At 33.3% G+C, this 21,183-nt stretch overlaps 1 protein-coding gene across 10 annotated transcripts; it reads left to right on the plus strand.

The window, feature by feature from the left end:
- The first annotated feature begins 142 nt into the window (after window positions 1–142).
- On the plus strand, window positions 143–19,297 carry nocte (no circadian temperature entrainment). 10 transcript variants are annotated; one of them, XM_035861475.2, is made up of 20 exons: window positions 143–615; window positions 1,640–1,787; window positions 1,938–2,186; window positions 2,357–2,504; window positions 3,764–4,009; window positions 5,657–5,740; window positions 5,925–6,178; window positions 6,817–7,345; window positions 7,441–8,541; window positions 8,633–9,033; window positions 9,861–11,408; window positions 11,484–13,364; window positions 14,299–14,493; window positions 14,680–14,988; window positions 15,059–15,247; window positions 15,323–15,458; window positions 15,562–15,912; window positions 15,999–16,123; window positions 16,556–16,814; window positions 16,893–19,297. In XM_035861475.2, the coding sequence occupies exons 2-20, from the start codon at window positions 1,695–1,697 to the stop codon at window positions 17,042–17,044; spliced, it is 8,250 nt and encodes a 2,749-aa protein (XP_035717368.2). In that variant the 5' UTR covers window positions 143–615; window positions 1,640–1,694; the 3' UTR covers window positions 17,045–19,297. The 10 variants fall into 10 exon arrangements, with proteins under 10 accessions (XP_035717368.2, XP_035717366.2, XP_035717377.2 ...); XM_035861473.2 differs by having other exon boundaries at window positions 7,444–8,541; window positions 15,999–16,144; XM_035861484.2 differs by having other exon boundaries at window positions 7,444–8,541.
- Window positions 19,298–21,183: the final 1,886 nt, after the last annotated feature.

The raw sequence follows: 21,183 nt of genomic DNA on the forward strand, positions 1-21,183 counted from the left end.
ATTTTGGTATGAAAACATATAATATAGAAATATTTTTCTTATATAGTATTTTCACATTGTTTAATAGGAGATTACGATTGCATGCGTCGGCCATCTTACGAATTTGACTTTGGTGCATGGCTAAAGGAATTTTCATAGCAGCGCCGCTTTACATCTGCGGAGTCCGTTTACATCTTCCTGCTGTGAGTAACGGTTAGGCGAAAAAACATTAACGAACTCTCGCGATACGCTTCATTCTCCTTAAAAAGCGGAAATCGTGTCCGGTGATTCTGAAAGTGTGCAATCTCATCCTTTATTAAAATCGGATAAAAAATAAACGCAATCTAAAAAGTGCGTACGCAACGACAAAGTGACAGCGAAATCCGCTCGAGTGGCGTGTCTGTAGAAGCGACTCTGTTTGGGCCTGCATGACGTAATTGTATTGATCGCAGAAGAAGAGCCGAAAGTCGCGCATTCGCCATCTTGGACGAATTGTGGAAAAGAAGTATCTGTGTCTCTCAGGCGCGGTACAATTGTTGAGACTTGAGACTGTAATCCGTGGCGATCCGTGTATTGAGTAGTTTTAAACGGGACTTAACCCCTTTGTGAACTGGCAACCCATTTGGACGGACCAAGGTAAGCGATTATTTTGTTAATTTGACTCTATCGTCGTGGACTCTCCTTTTTCAATATAGATGCTTTAAACTCTCCTGAACTTCCCCTCCCCTTTGATAGCTTCTCTTTTCCTATCGCTTCTCCGAATATAGCGCGATATCGGCAAATTCCGATCTTTAAATATCTTTATCGAATAAAAGCCATTCGAGAAATGCGGGATTTTTCACGTTCGATCGGAGGATCGTTGTTTTGAGCGGTTCGGTGACTTTGACATCGCGGAGGAAGGGTTGCGCCTCCCGTACAATTTCTTTTCATAGATCCGCATGTTCGATATGTTATTTCTGGAAAAATCCAATTTTATTCTTATTTCAAAGAATTACATTGAGCTATAATTCTTCGTGCTTGGTTAAATCAATGATATAGTATATCTTGGGCAATGCTATACGGCCTTTCATTCACTACGATCAACGATTTAAATGATTTTTTTTACTAACTTTTGCATTTTTTCTTGTATTAATATTGTTGTTATAATACTTAGATTTACTTGAATCATAAATATATGCTTTAAAGTAAATGTAGAATTTATTAAAAACATTACAGTTTGCATTGACAATTTCAAAATTAGTATAAATTCTTTTCTATATTCTTTTAGATTAGTACAATTATAATAATAAATCTTATGTCATAATTTTAGTTATAATTAATATTATAATAGTTATATCTTTTTTAACACTTTTAACCTACTATTCAAAAGCTTATTTTTAACATTTTATATAAATGTATTTTCAACTTCTTTTATTAGCTTTTTTATATAATTTAAAAATTAAGTTCTAAGGTGGATAGTATATTAAATATATAGTTGATATTTATTTTGAGCTGCTGTGTAAATAATATTGAATAATTTTCTTGAACATAATATAAATATAATAATATTACTTTTCATAAAATCTATGATTATTTATATTTATATACAATAATCAATTAAAGTAGAGATTAGAATTATATACAAGATAATAAATCAATATTATGTCAATTTTTATTTCAGACAAACGGTTCGTTCTTTGGGTCTGATTGGTACTAAATGGTTGCCTGCAGACAGCATGTCTACTCTGTCAGGGATTTTGTCGAAGGGGGAGAAAGGAAAATCAAAGTTTCAATCGTTAGATATCAATAATTTGTATCGGGTAAGCAGGGTAAGTCAACCAGTGCATTATTTTTATTTACCTTGTAATATTTGTATTATTCTATTTATATTTAAAATCAAAATTAATATTTCTTCTTTTTACATAAAAATATTTCATATTTTGAAATTATAATATTTAATTGTTATATATCATACATAGGGAGAATCCTTAGAACAACATCAACAAAAAAACACATTACCGCGCAAACATGGCATGCAAACCCTCGGAAGGGTGCCCTCGGCACGGAGACCTCCCGCTAATTTGCCCAGTTTGAAAAGTGAAACTAGCAGCAGCGATCCAGCTGTCAGTCTTGTACCTAGTGGAGGAAGTGGTTGGGCAACTACCAAGGATTCAGGATCTTCAAGCACTAATACTATTGTGTCCACAACAGCAACAGATTCAAACACTGTAACTTTTATAACTATGCGCTTTTATACTTCCTCTCCCCCTTTTCCTCTGAAATATTTATATATATATATACAGTATATCATATATTTGTTATATTATATATATTTTTTTATACTATTTTTACAAAATTTTGTATTATAATAACATAAGCATTTCTATTCTTTTGCAAGACAAATTCTTCACCAGCACAATGTGTAACGGGGTCGACTGCACCAACCTCTCTTCATCCTCTACTACCAGGACAACAAGGTACTTCACATTCTTCCGATGCAAACAACAAATCATCATGGAGTGCAATTATGAGCAAATCAGGAGATGGTATGTATTTTATTTTTTTCTTTTTAACAATATTAACAAATTTGCTTCCTTTGAAAAAAATTTGATGGAAAAGAATACTTCTATAAATTCAAATATTGAGAAATATTACAAATTATGCAAAAAGATGTTTTGCAATGAACATGGATAGAGAAAAATGCATACTTTGCTTTAGTCTTGATCCTATATTTATAATATGTATCATTTAAAAAAAGCATGCCACCTATTCATATCATTAAATTTAAGAAAATATCTTAACTTCATTTATATTTTAAGCAAAACTAAAAAAGAAAAAGGGAGAAAGAGAATGAAAAATAAACTATACTAATATGCTGTTTGCAATATTTACCATGCATATCAGTTAGAAATTGGAAAAACAATCATTGTTGTTTTGCATATATTACATTTGAAGAAGTAGTAGCTTTGTACTTTGAATATTATCAAGGAATGTGAATAATGCTTACAAAAAGAAAGCACGTTGTATGGTACAGTGTACAGTTATGATTAATTCTTTAGCTATGATGTATCTGAATTTAAGAGCATCTGTTGTTTGTAAAAGTACAATGTATAAAAATTATATTGAAAAATAATCATACTGAAATGTAAAGATTAAAAGAAATGATGATTTAGGAACACATATATACAGATGAGTGACTACTTACATTCTTTGTAGCTAAATGAGTTGCATAGTTACCATATAAGTATATATATATATATATATATATATATATATATATATATATATATATATACATGTACATAGTTATTAAAATTTTAAGTAATGCAACAGAGAACATCATAAATATAATAAAAATATTTAATTGAAATGTAATTCGAAGGTAATTATTCAATTTTTATAAGTATTGTTTTTCTAATAATGCTTACAAAAAACTTCGTTTTTTTCCCATTCGTATCATTGTAACAACAATAAATAATGTATAAAAAATGATGTCATTGACTGGAGTAAAAAAGGATTTATGATTATTTGGTTTCTATGTATCGTATCAATGAATATTGAGATAATCTCACTTGTAAAGTTAAATAAGTAATACTACAGTATTACATTCGTATAAAAATCCAGAATTGGATCTTTACAAATATTTGTGAGAGTAAAAATTGTATTATATGGAATATTAGTTTTACAGTTTATTTATCATTTAAAAATATTCGATATCCACTTCTGGGTTATAAATTTGAGATAATAATCTCAGTAAAATTGCCTGGATAGTACAATTAATTTATATGTATGCCCATTGTGGCAGCAGTGGTTGGATACGCGGGGCTCGTGGGGGGCGGAAGAGGGGGAAGAAGTGCCCCTGGGCTGAGTTTCCTTGCCCACCAGTCCCCGCAGTTCCAACACGAGTTTCCCAGTCTCAGCGGACAGCCCTCTGTCTCCGCCTCCAATCAGAGCCAGACTCAAGAGTCCTCGGCAACATCCAATGCGATCTCAGTCGCTGTCCAACACCACTCATTGCTACAGCAACAGCCATATTCCCACAACCACTCAGGTGGGATGCTGCTTGCTTGTCGCTGTTAGAATTCAAATTTGATTCCTTGCAGTAGTGCTTCTAGTGCTTCTTCCCCAAAAGCTTTTTATTCTATGCTATTATAGAAGTCATTATGATTAAAAGGTTTAAATTATTCAATTTCATATAATATTTCATTGGAAAATAGCAAAACTTACTATATTTATAAGAGAGTAAATAATTTATATTTAAAAATAAATATTACAAAAATATCTATTTTTTATATAATAATGATACAGTAAATTTTGTTATAGTCCTATTTATAGCACATATTATAATAGTAAAAATATGTAAAAACTGAAACGATACAATATTTTGATTATTTATGATATATATATTGTTCTGTTATAATTAAGATACAAAATGTCAATCCTAATTTTAAAATAAGCTCTTTTTTATCATTAGTATTTCTGTTATATAAATTTTATTTTAGTAATATATGATATATGTGAGTAGTGATATATGATGAAAAGATAATGAATATAAGAATATATAACAAATATATAATCAATCATATAATCATTAATCCAATAGTTTTGAAGTTATAATATTTATATATATTTTTTACTTTTAAAATTTGTTTAATATTTAAAAATTCGTTTAATATTTAAAACATATTTAAGTTGTTTTGCTATATATTATGATTTTTAAAGTCTTTATTGAAAGTTTATATTTGTAATATGCTTGTCTAAATTAGTTAAATGCATTTAGTAACATAATATTCCAAAATGTAAATGTTTTAAATATATCAGGAATGTGTTTAAATAGTTGTGCTCTAGTAGAGTGACATGATCTTCGTTGAAAATTGATATGATAATGAAAGTAATGAAAGTAAATGTGAATATTTTGTTTAAGTATTTAATTTTTACATGATAATTAATTTTTAAGGATTAATTTTTAAATAGATGTCATACGAGATATACATACATTGATTAATATATGCTACATATGTCAGAATTACTAAGTCAAGGATATATTTTTAGTATTAAATTTACAAGTTTGTATGTTTTATAATTTTCAACGAAGAAATATCAGTATGTTATCAAATTACAATGGTTTAAATATAAATCATATGTGCACGTGTTTTTATATGAACACTTTGGTTAAACTTGTATTATTAAAGTATCTTTGTACAAAAAAATGATATAAAGAAAATGTTTCAGACAAAAATACAAGTATAGAATATTTAAAAGTACATCATATTTTCAAGTATTATTATGAATTTAATGTATGATTCATAATAAATATTATCCCAGTAATAATATATATACTATCATCTGAAACATTTATCTACAATTTTCTTATGTTTTCATTAATAACAATGAGACACATTGTACTGAATTATATTGAATTAATCTTGAAAAATGAATTTCATTTTTTAGTTATTTGTCAGAGTTTTTTTAGAAATGTACATCAATTTATACAAACAGCTGGTGCTTTTAATAGTTTTGCACAAGTATTTCATGCATTTTTTATTATTTATGCAGAGACTATTCATAAGCCACTGCACTACACTATAATGGCTGACAAATATGTTTCGCATGAGTGTTACAGATTAGACTATTAAGAGTTTCAGCTGTAAATATGTCCTCACAAGTACTTTATATTATATATCTTAAATATTCTTAGGAGGTGCACTAAACAATCAGCAGCAACAACAGAATCGAGAACTAAATGCACAGTATGGTCCTGGACCAAGTCTACGCCCTCAAAGTAAATAACATGACAATAAATACAATAATATTTTATTATGTAATCATATATGTATATACTGATTACAGTATCGTATTTATAGTTAAAATACAAATATAAACACAATAGTTGTCCCTTATCAAAAACATTTATATTGTTAGTTTAATTGCATTATTAGTGATGAATGAACTTTATAAATCTATAGCAGAAGGAAGCTGGATTCAAGGAGGCAGTCGCACGACAAGCGGGACAACAACAACAACAGGCGCTCCCGGAAATGGGAATACTCCGGCGGTCCAGGGCCCCCCAATAGTAGGTCCCAGTGGTTCTACAGGACACACGGAGGCACTCGCTGGCGGGCGACAGAACTTGGGCCAATCGCCCAACATGGCTATGGGCCAGGCAGGCCAGAGTACTTCCCCTAATAGTCAAGGTCCACTTCCTTCTGGTTCACATCAGGTTGGTTCGAATGTGCGCATTATCAAGGGCTTATTCATCCCTTACCTCTTACCTAGCCGCTTTATCTATATGCATACCAACATTGAAAAGATATTAAAATATTTCACATTTATATATTGAAACTATTTTAGTTAAATTATAGTTTTAAATTTCTCCCTTCTCGTTGTGTACCACACATATCTTCATTGTTATTATAGATTTTGTTCAAATGTTTATTGATATTTTTTTGTAAATTGTTAATAGATCGGTGATTTAAAATTTTGCGATATATTGTGTTTATAAACATTTTCAAAGTATCAAAATTTGCAGTTATATCGCATCAAACGTTTTAATTGTGATAAATATAATTTATTTAATATACTACACACATGCACATACACACAGAGAGACATCTGCTGTGAGATTTAAAAGTTTCTTATATTTTAATATAAATTATTATAGTACGCATAAGCAAGTCTTAAAATCATTTTACTTTATCTAATCATAGTTAAAAATATCATTATTTTTATTAAAAATATTGTTTACTATTGTTTCCTTATTTCTTCCTTTATTTATTAATACAAACTTAGTTTTTACCTAGCGTAATAATATTTTGTAAGCGAGATATTAATTTTGCATGTATTTGTCTGTATATTCAGATATATAGAGGAAACTTCCCAAGTGGATTCCCATCTCAGTTTTCACCAAACGTAGGATCGGGTGGTCCACGGCCACGATTCAACTATCCTCCAGATCGCTTTCCTCTTCCTCAACGACCGCAAGAACGCGATCGTGTTCCAGAGGAAGAGATCATAACGCGTCCTATTATTAAAGAAGAAGATTTAACAAGAATGGACGATATCTCGCGTGACGCAGGCTGGGCAGCGCACGATGATATTGATTATAACCAGAAATTGGCTTTTAGTGATGACGAACCTGAACCTGAGCCCCCGAAAAAGGAAGAAAAAAAAGATGTTAAGGCAGAAGAAAAATTAGATGAGAATCATTCGGAAAATAAAGATAAACCAAGGGACAATCGTGATAATAGAGAAACTGCAAAAGATAATCGAGATCAACCTACGCATCGTCCATGGAATCAAAGCACTCTATCCCGAGATTTACGTGGTCCTAATGGTCCAAATTGCTTCTCTACTCAATCATCGCTGCAATCGGTGCATTCCTTGAGAGGTTTGAAATTATATTTTTTATAATTTTTTTTGTATACGTTTTATGTATTTTCTAATATTGATGTTAATTATTTATATTTGCTTTGGTTACTTAAGTAGACGCAGAAGACGACGAAGCGTGGAATGAAAGACGCAGATTGAAAGTTGAAGTTGCATTTGTTGTTAAACGTGCCCGTCAACGCAAGGAAGAAGAAGAAAAAAGATTCCAAGAATCTACTAAACAAGCGGCAGCTAAAAAATTACAAGATTTGGAAAAGAAATTACAAGAAAAACAATCAAGACAAAAAGAAGATGAACGTGGACCACCACCTGAACCGAAAGGTCTCATTAGTGTTCCGCCTGTACCTATTCCTGTACCCGAATGGGAACGCGAGAAAGAAATCAGAGAACGTGAAAATCGAGAACGTGAACGGGAACGATCTCGCACTTCTTCTGAAGGAAAAGATGATAAATCTACTCGTGAATCTCGTGAACCTAGGGACAATATAAGAGAATCTAGAGACACCCGCGATCAGTTGATGAATGATCGTCAGAATGATCGACAACTTGATCGTCAAAATGATCGACAAATTGATCGTCAAAATGATCGACAACTTGATCGTCAGAATGATCGACAACTTGATCGTCAGAATGATAGACAACTTGATCGTCAGAATGATCGACAAATTGATCGTCAGAATGATCGTCAGAATGATCGACAAATTGATCGTCAAAATGATCGGCAAATTGATCGACAAATTGATCGTCAAAATGATCGACAAATTGATCGTCAAAATGATCGACAAATTGATCGTCAAAATGATCGACAAATTGATCGTCAGAATGATCGACAAATTGATCGTCAGAATGATCGACCAAATGATCGTCAAAATGAACGACCAAATGATCGGCCAAATGATCGTCAGAATGATCGACAAATAGATCGACAGAATTTCCTGAGACAACCAGATATTGCAGCACGCAGTGAACGTGAACGAGAACGTGATCGTGATCAACGCGATATTAGAGATCGTGAATATCCTGGATTTTTACGACATTTCCAAACTAACATACCACCCAGATTTCAAAAACAACAAGCAGAAAGAGGTGGTTCTGGGTTTAACCGCATTTCACCGAGCGCAGAAAGATCATCTCAATCTGTTTCATTTGCTCAACAATATGACTCCGGAAGATGGGGTCACAATCATAATAATTTAAGTAAGTTTAAAGCTTTTTTTTTTTTTATTATGGAATTAACATAACTCTCCTAGGTAAGTAGATATTATAATTCAGTGAAAATTTGTATTAGTAGATAACAATACGAAGCAATCACATGCAGTACCGCCACCCCGACGAAGTAGAATCGATTCAGATGTATCATCACCGTTGGAGGAGGATCGTTCTTCATCGCGTGACCATCGTGGACAACTATCCAGAGAAGATCGTTATCGTCATCCTGTACATCGAAAATCAGGTGGCTATTATGACGAGTATACTCGTACCTACAAAGATTACGATTGGGACGATAGACATCCTCGCGAACCTTGGGAACGCGAGAGACATTTCGATGATAAGGAACGAGAAACAAATTTGGATTCAAGAGATGGTAGGGAAAGTAGAGAAAATCGACCGATTAGACAAAATCGAGACAGCGTTGAAAATCGTGATCGAGACAATAAAGAAAAAAAGGACTATGACAATTATTTGAAGGTAATTTTTGTTTAACTTTTACTGTTAACGATATATTTTGCATATTTCAGCATATAAAATAATTGATCCATATACATACACACATACATATCTGTGATTTTGTTTCTTTTTATTTTTAAATTCTAAATTAATTGTATTAATGGTATAATTTTGACCAATTACGGAGCATTTATCGAATTACGCAAGTGATAAATCATATTAAAAACTCAGCGAGAAAACACAAATAACAATTTTCCTTGCATGTTATTGTTTTGCTTCTCACGCTTTTAGGTAAATACTTGTATGGATGTGATCTTCAAGAACTGAAACAGTGATGGCTACTGTGCTTAATTACAAAGAAGTGATCAAACCAATATTTGAATGAAAAAGAACAGCTACCAAAGAATTTCGTAACAGACAAAGTTAGTGCATTTTCTGTCCATATATCTTCTTCTGAAAGCGGTTTGTAGCACATTATCATACGGGAATTGATAAATATTAATTAGAAATGACATAAGTCTGTTATGCACATTTATGTTGCTGTTTCTTATATGAAAGTGCATTGAAGCCATCAAGATGTACTTTGCAAGGAAAAAATGCTTTGTGATTTCTCGCTTTTACTCGCTATTATTATCAATTTCATTGTTCATATTATCAATGGATAATATTATTCCTTGCTTTTTAAATTAATTCTTCATAAAATGATTTATCACTTATCATTTAAAAAGAATACATACATAATTAGTATTATATTTTTATTGTAATATGTTCTACAGTATATCTCTAATTATGTGCAAATTGTTACTTTATCCAAATACATATATTCAAAATAAAAATCATTTCTTTAGGATACTTGTGATGAACGCGAGCGTTGCGATGATAGGGAACGTTCCGATGGCACCGAATGGCGTGATGATCGTACTCAAGAGAGACAAACTGAAAAACGACGTGAAATACCACGAGAAGAACGCATCGAACGTAATGAACGGCCACAAAGACCGGATTCGCGTGATAGTCGTACATCAAGAGAATCGAAAACGTCATCACGTGATGATGAGCCTCATAAATTGCGCGATTGTGGCTTATGGGTAAATGAAATTTCGGATTACGAAGAAAAAAAGCGAGATCTTTATCATGAAAATAATAGAGAAAGAGAAAGAGACAGGAGACAGCCACCTGGTCCTGTTACTAAAGAAAAATTAGAAGCGGATGATCTAAAGAGCGAGAAACGTAACTTGACTCAATTGAAAAGAAATAGCTCTGAGCAAGAGAAGAAAGACACAGTAAAAGAAACTGTAACTGAAACGAAAAAAGAAACTGATATCCGTAGCAGAAAATCTGAACGTATAACTGAAACAAGCAATAGACCTGTAGAAAGAGGAGATAGTTCTCCGAAAGCTTGGGCTGATGCTGTATCACCGACGTTTGAAAAGGAAGAAGAAAAGATATTGGAAACTTTTAAAGACATAAATGAACTAGAAAATGTGAAACAGAATTTGGAAAAATTGACTTTAGAAAAAAGAGAGGATGTGCATATTGAAGATACGAATAAGGAACATGTGAAAGAAGAAAAACGTGAGAAGAATACACGAAATAGAACAAGCAGCGGAAGCTCCAGTTCACGAGCTCGAGATTGTCGAGGTGGACGTCAATGGGGAGGATCGATTTATACACGTTGGAGTGGTCAAGAATCTAGAGGAAGGAGAGGTGGATCTAAATCATCGGGTAGACCAGCATCTGCTAGAAGTGGTTCCTATGGTCACACTGATTCTGAAAATAGTGCAGACGAAGTTTCTGGCTCAACCGAATCAGGAAAAGAAGAAAGGAGGTCTGCAAAATCACCGAAACTGTCTCAGAAGATCGATAAGGAAGAACGTAACAGAGAGGTATCTAGACGAGAAGACAAACGAACTGGAGAATATTCCCAAGCACGAAATGAAAAACGATCGTACGATGGAAAACCAAGTCGTGAAGGATTTGCACCGTCCGGTGAACCATCCAGACGAGGTCGAGGTGGATTTAGAATCAGATCTTCTGGTAATAACAGTAATCGCATGGAAGGATATGGGCCACCATCCAGTAAGAGTCCTTTCTCATCGGAACGTAATGCTGAGGAAAAACAGAATACTGCTAAACAATGTTCAACGACGACTGCATCGGATAAAGAGACAAATAATTCCGCGAGCACTCCAATAGAATCTAGTGACGATAAAATGATAGCGAAACAACAAGCTCTTACAGCTGGTATAACTGGTAGACGTACAAAATCACCGAATCCACAGAGTCAACAATCTAATAAACAGGATAATCATCAAACATCTGGCAATGTTGTATCACAAAAGCCGCATAAGAAGGAAGAATCTCTCTCCAAGAGAACTCGCAGTGGAAGTAGAAGGGTAAATGTTTATTTGTATATTATTAATGATCTGATTATTAATTGTATTAATAATTCATTCATTATTTGTTTATAGGGTAAAGACACCCGGGAATCACGTTTTCGTGGTAGCAGCAGTAACGTATCGAAACAAACTTCTTCCGACGTAGGTAATGAAGAATGGGAAACCACATCTGAAAATAGCGAAGACCACATGGATGATCACAAAGAGTCTCGTAATAGTCGTAACAAACATTTCAATGGACGTGGAAATCAAAATTCCAACCAGAATGCTATGGGTGGTAATTTACATTCTCGTAGAAACGAGCAAGGTGGAAATAATCGAGATCAACGTGAAAAGAATAGCAAATCTTCCAGTGCGTCATCAAGGGCACCAGGAGCGGAGAAACGAAATGTCCAAAACTCATCATTCTGTAATCAAAGAAATCAGTCATCTATAAGCCAATCACAAAATGGTAGATCAAGAAGTCAAGGTTCTTCGCATGGTGGATCGATGTCTAACAAGTCATCTAGTAACAAGGAAAATACTGTAAATCGTATTGATGAAATCAAATTGAATGAACCAAATTTGGTTAATCAAGCCTTTAATGATATGAACAAAAAAAGTCAATCGAAAGAAAAGAAAATAGTTGACAACGTTTCAGATTCAAATAATTTTACTGAAGATGGATCGACTATTGCGGAAGATAAGTTGGATTCTGATGGTTTTCAAGAAGTTCGTTCGAAGAAAAACGTGAAAGAACCCAGGCACTCCCAAAAAGATGAAATCAAGCCATTAGCGAAGAAAGAAAAGGAACGAGAACGTGATCGTTCAAAATCTAAATCAAACAATGGATCTCAACAAATTTCTCAACAAACCCAAAATATACCATCGTTATTGGGTCAATCTATACAGCAGCCAGTAAGCATGCCACAAAAACAATATGATAAGAATACAAAAGGTCTGAAACTCCCACCAAGATTTCAAAAACAACGTTTGGCAAAGCAACAACAACAACAGACATTTGCTGATCCAAATGATGTAAATAAAATGAACAGTTCTGGCAACAATAATATGAAAGATTCGTCTGGTGGTCCAGCACCTCCACCTTCCGTGAATGCTTGGGACAAACCTTTCATCAGTCAATTACGCTCAAATTCTCCTTCTGCTGTCCCAGCTGACGTTCAATTGATGTCCGGTTTAACTTCGCAAAATGATCAAGTTCACGAAAATAATGAGCAAGTTAACTCTGGCAGTAGCAGTCAACGGAATTCTCCAAGCGGTGAAAAAGCTGGAAAGAACACGAAAGATCTCGTAGAGAAGAATGTTTCCGATGTTTCTTCACCACCGGTTCAAACTTTAATCTTTGAGAATACAAATTATTCAAAAACGACTAAAACAACGCCAACTGATTTAGCCATGAAATCCAAATTTTCAAATCATGTTCAGAAACAGCAACGCGTAGATAAGCGTGTGGAAATGGAAGAGGAAGGCAATCCGATGCATCAACATTCGCAACAATCATTGTCGGTTGCTTTCTCCAACAAACCGAATGACCTTATGAAGAATAAAAACCAGGAGCCTATTCAAATGCCTTTATCATTTAATAAGAACGAAGACAATGCCGATATGAAGCTTGATTTTACATTCGACTCTGATCTCTCACAATTGACAGAAGACAAAAGCAAAACTTTGGGAATGACTCGATCCATGCACATGAGTTCTGGACAAAGTACGATATCACCCTCAACTGCAGAGCTTAATTTGAAGATAGCTTCGGTAAAAAAGGTTTGGGAAAACGCCACTCCTATGCCGACTGTAGTCGAACATGAAGATGGTGGTAATGTCGTCAGTACCGCTAACAGTTTTCCTCAAGCTTTTGAGAACAGCGACGTCGACGATAGTTACAGCCCACATCAGCAGTACAACCAGAATAACATGAAAAATGAAATCACAACGTCTACGAACGTGTGCAAGGTGAGTCTTTATATTTCTATATAATTCGATAATTATATAGAAATTCTATGAATTCTAAACGCCCACATATTTAATAGATGTATTATTGTGCATGTTATAAAACTATTGCATCACTTGAAATTGACTTAGCGGTTTTCCGCTGTCCTAGATTATACTTCTTTTAGTTAGTTTTGTTTTATTTTTCCGCATTACTGAATTCGTACAAATTTCAAAAATATTTTCATCCGAATGGTCCAGGAAATAATTCAATTTAATATATGCTGGAATATATCAATGCTCAAAGTAATAATTTCATTTTACGTATGATAATGAGAATATTGGATTATCGGTTGAAAGTATATTCTTTAAAAATATAAGAAATGTGCTCTTAATCAAATACTTACTGTTAAAATGTCTTGTGAAACCAATGTGCGAATGTTTGGTCAATGTGTGACAATTTTCTATAAGCTCATTATTGGAACATTCGTGTATTAAACATGAAGTCTAAATATCGACAGTTCTAAATCTACAGTTGAAAATTTGCTACGGTGAAAAGATGAAGGTAAGTAGATAACGCGCTTGATCCAATGTATTGTTTACAAGAGCTTTATTAAGCAAGACCGAACCTTCGCTTGCATTCTTCAAAAGCGTAAGCTCCGCTTACCGAGGGAAGCAGTGTTTTTTTCAGAAAATTTTCATCGAGTAGTAAGTAAATCATGCAGTCTTTATGCACACAGTTATGAGTGAGCTTATTTATTTTTATCAAAGTTTATTAGAAGTCGCGTTATAAAAAAATTAACTTATCAAAAATTAACGTTTCAAGCATATAATTATTTTTTTGAGAAAATAAGAAATCGCATTATATTGGCAGTTGACAGTGATGTATATAGCAAATTAAATAACAGAAATATCATGTCCCCTGTGGGAAGATGCTGACTCTTTGCCTGATGCGCAGCTGGTTCCCCCGCAGGTGAAGCCGCAGCAACAATCCGCGGGAAGCAATGGAACCCAACCTGGTTCTACTGTACCCGGCCCGAGTCCTATTGGAGCTGGACAGAGTCCCATGGGTCATCCACCTGCTAGCCTTCAAGGACCTTTAAGCCCACCACCATTCAATTCAACTGGTCAACCCTCTCATATCAACTATCAGGTATATCATTAAATATTTTATAAAATTCATAGCAATGTCATCACATTTTTTACAAATTCTGAAATAGTTCTTTGTCTTGTTTTTTTGTTAAGTTTTGTATTTTTAATAAAACAAAATTTATCGAATTTTAATTAACTCAATAGATATCAATACGATATATTGATTTAGTCATTTATTTTTTTTCAGGAGTTTCCACAATATCCTGGATCACAAGCCGCACAATACGGTAGCATGTCTGCTATACCTTCACCACCAGCAATGTTATTCAATACAGGTTCTGGTCAATTACCGGCACAAGCAGGTGGTTTATATGGTGCTTTCCAGTTGGATCAAAGTCGTTCTCCTTTCACGCAATATCCACCCTATGGACCATCCCTACAAAGTTCATTCAACCAGCAAAATGTATATTTGCCACAGCCACCACCACCGCCACCACATGCTCCAAGTGCGCCAACTCCTGATATGTATCCCAATAATTTATCGCAATATCGTATTGTAAGTATAACGGTATAATCAAGATGTAATATAATATAAGTCAAATGATGCGCTTTCTTATATTTAACAGACTGCTGCAACTGCACCTCCGTTTGGACAAAACCAGCAGCTTAGTAATAACCCAAATACAGTTCTTATCAGTTCATCATCGAATTCTTTGATGTCAGCAAGCGTTAAACCATCTTCTCAACCAATTGGTGCAATTGGTACTAAAGCAGCGCCTCATTTTCAAGCACCATCTGCACCACAGCCAAATCAAGTATGTTGATTTTGAAAATCATTTGTGCTAAATTGCCCTGAATGAAAAAAAAATTATTTTTATTATATTTTACAGTTACCATACATACCTTATGATCCAAACCAAGTACTCAGTGTAAGCGGTAGTTACATGGGCAACTCTCAGTTGGTGCAGAGACCGGGTCCTAATGTACAGGCATCAGCAAATAGTTATTATAGTGCTACATCGGCTGGTAAATATAATTTTTTTTTAATCTTTTACCAGTTAGATTTGCTTTAATACTTTAATTAATTAATTTTTATATTTAACTTTGCTTGCTTCATGCGTCATTATAGATGTATTTCCGGGATCACAAACTGGTTTTTACCAGCCAGGTGGTGCTACACAGCAAACTGGCACTCACTATGGCCTTCAAGGATTTGGTCAGCATAGTCAAAGCCTGGCAACTGGAAGTGCAACGCCTGTCGGTCTTCAAAATTTTAGTCCTGGATTTTTGTCTAATTCGGGACTACAAATAGCTGCTGCTGCTGCAGCACAGCAATTTCGGAATCCAACCGGAGGTTTACCTGCTCCAGCTAATGCAACTTCTACATTCCTAAATAAACATCAACCGCAGGAACAACCTAGACAGTTAAAAAGTCCGTCGGGAAATCAGCAAGATGTTTTAGCATCTGTTTTCAACGCAAGTAAGTTTTTCTCAGTTCTTATGACATTTTAAAAAATAGAAGCTTCTAAAATATTAATAAATTTATTTTTATACACATATTCTTAGCGCCCCAAATACCATCTCCTAAATCGAGAAACTGCAAACAACAAACGTCATCACAGCAACCGCAACCAAGTCCTACACAACATCATAAATATCAACAATATCAGGGCGTTAGTCAATCTGCTTTGGTAAGCAGCTACAGCAACTATGTATGTACCACTCCTTTATATAATACATATATACAGGAAATCATCACATAAAGTAACGACAAGTTGTTATCTAGGGATCTTGCTACGTAAAGATATACAAAATTTATAATTAAATATCTTAATAGATATCTCTAAAATATCTCTAGAATATAGAAGAAAATAATTGTAATTATTTTATTGCTTTCTAGATAACTATTTGTTAATATTTTATGCATATCACGTATTTGGATGTGACTCTTTATGTTTGGAAGTCAATTCATATATTACTTTGTTTTATTTCATATTATAAGTCAAAAGAAGTGACAAATTTAATGCTTTACTTAACAAATTAAATTCTGTTTGTACCTTCTAGTGTAAAAGTAGTTACAATTTTTGTACATATGGCTTCTATTGTATCTTGTAAACTTGTAGGTATTACAACAAAATGTACGAGGAATGGGTATGCCACCACGAGCTGGCATACAGCCATCACAACAACGCTATCCACCGCCTATACAAAGGCCAGTTGTACCCTTTGCGCAAGGTCCTACTTTGAATAATTCTACGCAACAACCTAATTCCATGCCGTCGCAGCAACAAGCACAGATAAACAGACACAGACCAAATTTACATCAACAGCAACAACAACGAAACATGAAGATGCAACAACAACAATATTATTCTTCGCAAGGTTCGTTTATTTCGCTGATTATTAGTAGAACTTAAGGTTTATAACATGTTATATTAGTAATTCTTATTTTCCTTTTAGGAAATGTTAAGATCGATTCAAATGATAAGACTGATTCGCACAATGACAAGATCAACGACGGGAATTCTGGAAATCAATCAGGAGGCAATAAATCTAATGTGAATCAGCAAGATAGTGATACCAAGGAAGAAGTGAGTCAACAAAATGAGTGAATGTGAAAGCTGCGGAAACGATCCGTACACAACTAAGCGTTGAATCAATTCATTAAAACAAATAACAGTAAAAAAACGCAAACTAGTATTTCCCCGATCGAAAGAACTAATCCAGATTATGAAGTTACCTTATGTTTGGCATATTGAGACAAACAGCTTGCAAGGTTCACGCAGATAATATGAAGAAAGATTTTTATCAATGGCGTATTAGAGATAAACGATTTGGTGGAATTACTCTTTATTCGAACGTGCGGTTTTAATTTGAAAAATACTTATACCGCGAAACGTCCTCGTCTCCATGATCGATAAAGAAACATGCGCTTCTTGCTAAGCATTCCCATTTTATCAATCTGAGATTCACGAACTTCGTTTATGTCTCTAACGATGAATGTCGGACACGTATCTGAAAAAAAGACGAATTATTTAGCGGATTTTGCACGGGATGATCGAGAATTCAAAAATACCTACGATCGTTTAATGCACCCGAATGAACTTCGGATATGAATCGATGTTCATTTGTGTACTTAATGGTAGTCGACGGTAGATGACACGTCATATAAATCGTATCTTTAAAAAAGAGAAAACAGGGGGTGGGAGAAAAAAGTGGGGCTGAATTTGTTGTATATCTTTACTGTCTCTATTGCCGATTTACAATACAGTACGCAAGGAACAGACGCGACAAAAGGTATTGTCCAATCGTCGTATTATTCGTATAGCATTACTATAGAAGAGAAAAAGTGACGAAAAGAAAAAAGGAGAATACATAGGGGAGAGAAAGAGAGAGAAAGAAAGAAAGAGAAAGGAAGAGGCATAGGAGGGTAGAAGAAACTTCTACGCGATCGGAATAAGAGAAAAAAAATGAAGTTACTCGTGCACTTTGATCGTATGGATTTGAAATGATATATCGTGATCCCGTTGCAGTGACAAACGCCGTAAAGTCGTGTATATTGGACATTATGGATATCGCAAGGTTATGAGCAAATCTGCGCAAAAAGAATAGTAAAAAGCAATTGTTTATATATATCGCACAGATCATGCCATAATCTCGCCTTGCTCTGAGAGTGCTCTATCGTGTTAGGTATGTAATGTGTACGGTATTTTTTTGTGAAGTGCGGGAAGCACGAAATATTATCGGTATTCCTCGGCTTGGAAGTGTTCTGCCGAATCAAGTGGAAAACACGCTATATCGCAGCATACAAGTCGTGAAAAAAGAATTGTATATTCTCTGCTTTTGTTGCAATTTAAGCATTATTATAAAAATGAAGCCAATAAAAATAAACAGTAGTGTTTACAGGACTCTGTCGTTTTGCCAGTTTATTAATGCGAAGGTAGCATAGCTCTCGCTCGAATGTCGCGTAAAAAAAAGGAAAAAAGAGCGATTGTTACCATTGGGGTAAAGTCGACGATCAATAAAAACACAACATACTGCCAGTCGTATTGACGACCATTATGTCCTTGAACTTTGGGGATTTTTCATGTTCTATTCGTAAGGATGTTGGAGAATGCAAAGTGAAGTGTATTATTGAGGAAAATTATAAACTGCTAATACACGGGAGAAATCGTCGCAACAATTACATCTTAATGCGTCTAAACAGTGCTGATCGAAGAGACCGGTCGTAATATCATATAATTACTTTTCATCTTAAAAACACATTTTACTCTTAAAGATTTATGCAATTCTCAAACTAACAACAAAAATAAGGTAAAATACAAATACAATGCAAGAACGAATGGCACGCTACTAGGAAAGAAATGAGGATAACAGTGCCTTTGATGCACTGCCGCACAAAATAATCTCCTTGCTAACGTGTCACAAAATGACTCGAATTACATCATACAGGCGATATTTTAGAATCGTCGACATTAGACACGAATGATAAAGGCTCCATTCTCATACCGTACGCGTTAATATTATAATTTTACTCTTATTACAAACATTACCGATAACTATACTAATTGCATTATCATTTATAACTTTGTCATATTTTTATTATCTTGATCTTTGATGTTTTTCTTAACCGTTAACACATTCAATTTTACATTTTTAATTTCTCTCTTTTCGCTCTACCATTTTTGGTTCCTACTGTTTTCATCTCCATGAATGTCATTGTCATCGTCACTTTCATGGTCACCATCGTTGCTGTCATCGTTATGTCATCATTATTACCGTTATTATGTAATCATGATAATCGTACGTGTATGCTGAGTAAACGATAAAAATGAGATATCCAATGAAAAGTAAGATAAATAAAAACTGTTAAATCGATTGGTTATGACTTAGGATATTTAAACAAAAATTCTTTGAGAAGAACTCTAAAGTCTATTTAATCATACCTATTGCTTACATGCAAAATATTTTGTTTTTATTTTCTTTTGTTTCTCTTTTTTTTCTCCTTAATTTTGTCCTGGGCATGTCATGGGTCTTTTGACAGAAAATCTGATATGTATATATGTGTATATATATATATATATATATATATATATGTTTGTGTGTGTATATATATATATATATATTTTTATATATATATATATAGGTTATATAATAGCGAAAAAATAATTTTGTTACGATGTGTGCATCTTATTTAGCGACAACTGACTTTAAAAAAGAATTACTGAACATTTTGCGTCATACTACCTATACAATTTAATTTAAACGCGTATAAGAATAAAAATTATAATACGTACGACGAGAGAATTAATTCGATATAAGTTTGTCATCATTCTTATTTTATTTATTGACCTTCTATTATCTAATATTATTTCATTTTGGAAGACTGAAACTTATATACGTTTCCTCCACCCCCAAAAAATTATACAAAAATTACAACTTTCTTCGTATTAATGTTGCCTGCTAAAACGATTAAAACACCGTTGATGACCGTTGCCTTGTAACACTTGTGTAAGCTTACACGTGAGAAAACGAGATGGACCCTTGAAAAAACCCCAGGGCGCCTATAACTTTATATATCTATCCGTAGTTAGTAATATGACACCATTAACTTATACGTTTACGTGCTAAATTATGTGAATAAAATAATGAATGGCAAAGGGGCTATATTATTAATTTATATATATATGTATGTATGTATGTATATATATATATATATATATATATATATATATGTATGTATGTATGTATATGTATTAATTTATATATATATATAATAATAATAAATAGAGAATCCTCAGCAAATTGTAGGCGAGGAATGGATTCAAAATAAAAATGTGTAAAACGCAATTCCTGTGTGAATACATTCACAAAAGTTAGTGAAAATAATTATTAATCACATCATTCAAAAAAGAAAAAAAAGGGATGAGGGTGCATCGTGTTCATCGTTTAAAAGAATTTTTATTTTATCATACTATTGTTTTGATCCAAGAGACTGTTATTTTATCATTCACGTGTTCTATCAATTGAAAATTATTTATTATAATATGTACTTCGTATGGTACACCAAATTTACTAATAAAGTAACATGTATCCTTGTGTTGTTTCTGAATTTTATAATTAATAAAAAGAAAACGCGCATTGGTATTTTAAGAATTACTAAGTGGAGAAAACAGGAAAGCATTTTAAATACATGTCGGTTACAATTTTTGTCTCATTTCGTTGTTTGTCAGAAATAAAATAATTTTTCGTATATATCAAATACATAATCCTTTAGAATCTTAATCTGTACAGGAAACTTATGATTGTGTAAACAATTTTCTGATAAAGTCGTAATAAAGTACGTAATTATGCTAAATGATCGCTACAATTATAAGTGCGATCACATTATTAAAAGAAATGCCCATTTTTAAGATAATTATATGTAAAATCAAAATTTTACGATTCTCAAGCTTCTGTTTAAAATGATTCTGATTGAACTACATATTATACTTGCATATAAATCTAGTAGAAAGTCATAGAAATATTAATTAGGGCAAAGTTTTTAGCAATGTTTCAAATCAACGTTGTAAAATTATCTGTATAATGATAAAATGAATTTAAAAATCTGTTATATTGCTACATCGAGTACTCTTAAAATGTGGTAATAAACATACATTTGATATAACTTTTTTACATTATGTATGTAAACATTCAGTAATCTCACAAAAATGAACAATTGAGAAAAGTTGGTTAATGTCAGATTTCTAAT

This window comes from Vespa mandarinia, chromosome 2, assembly GCF_050613455.1.
Source record: "Vespa mandarinia isolate Hongniang chromosome 2, ASM5061345v1, whole genome shotgun sequence".
Taxonomy (NCBI): domain Eukaryota; kingdom Metazoa; phylum Arthropoda; class Insecta; order Hymenoptera; family Vespidae; genus Vespa; species Vespa mandarinia.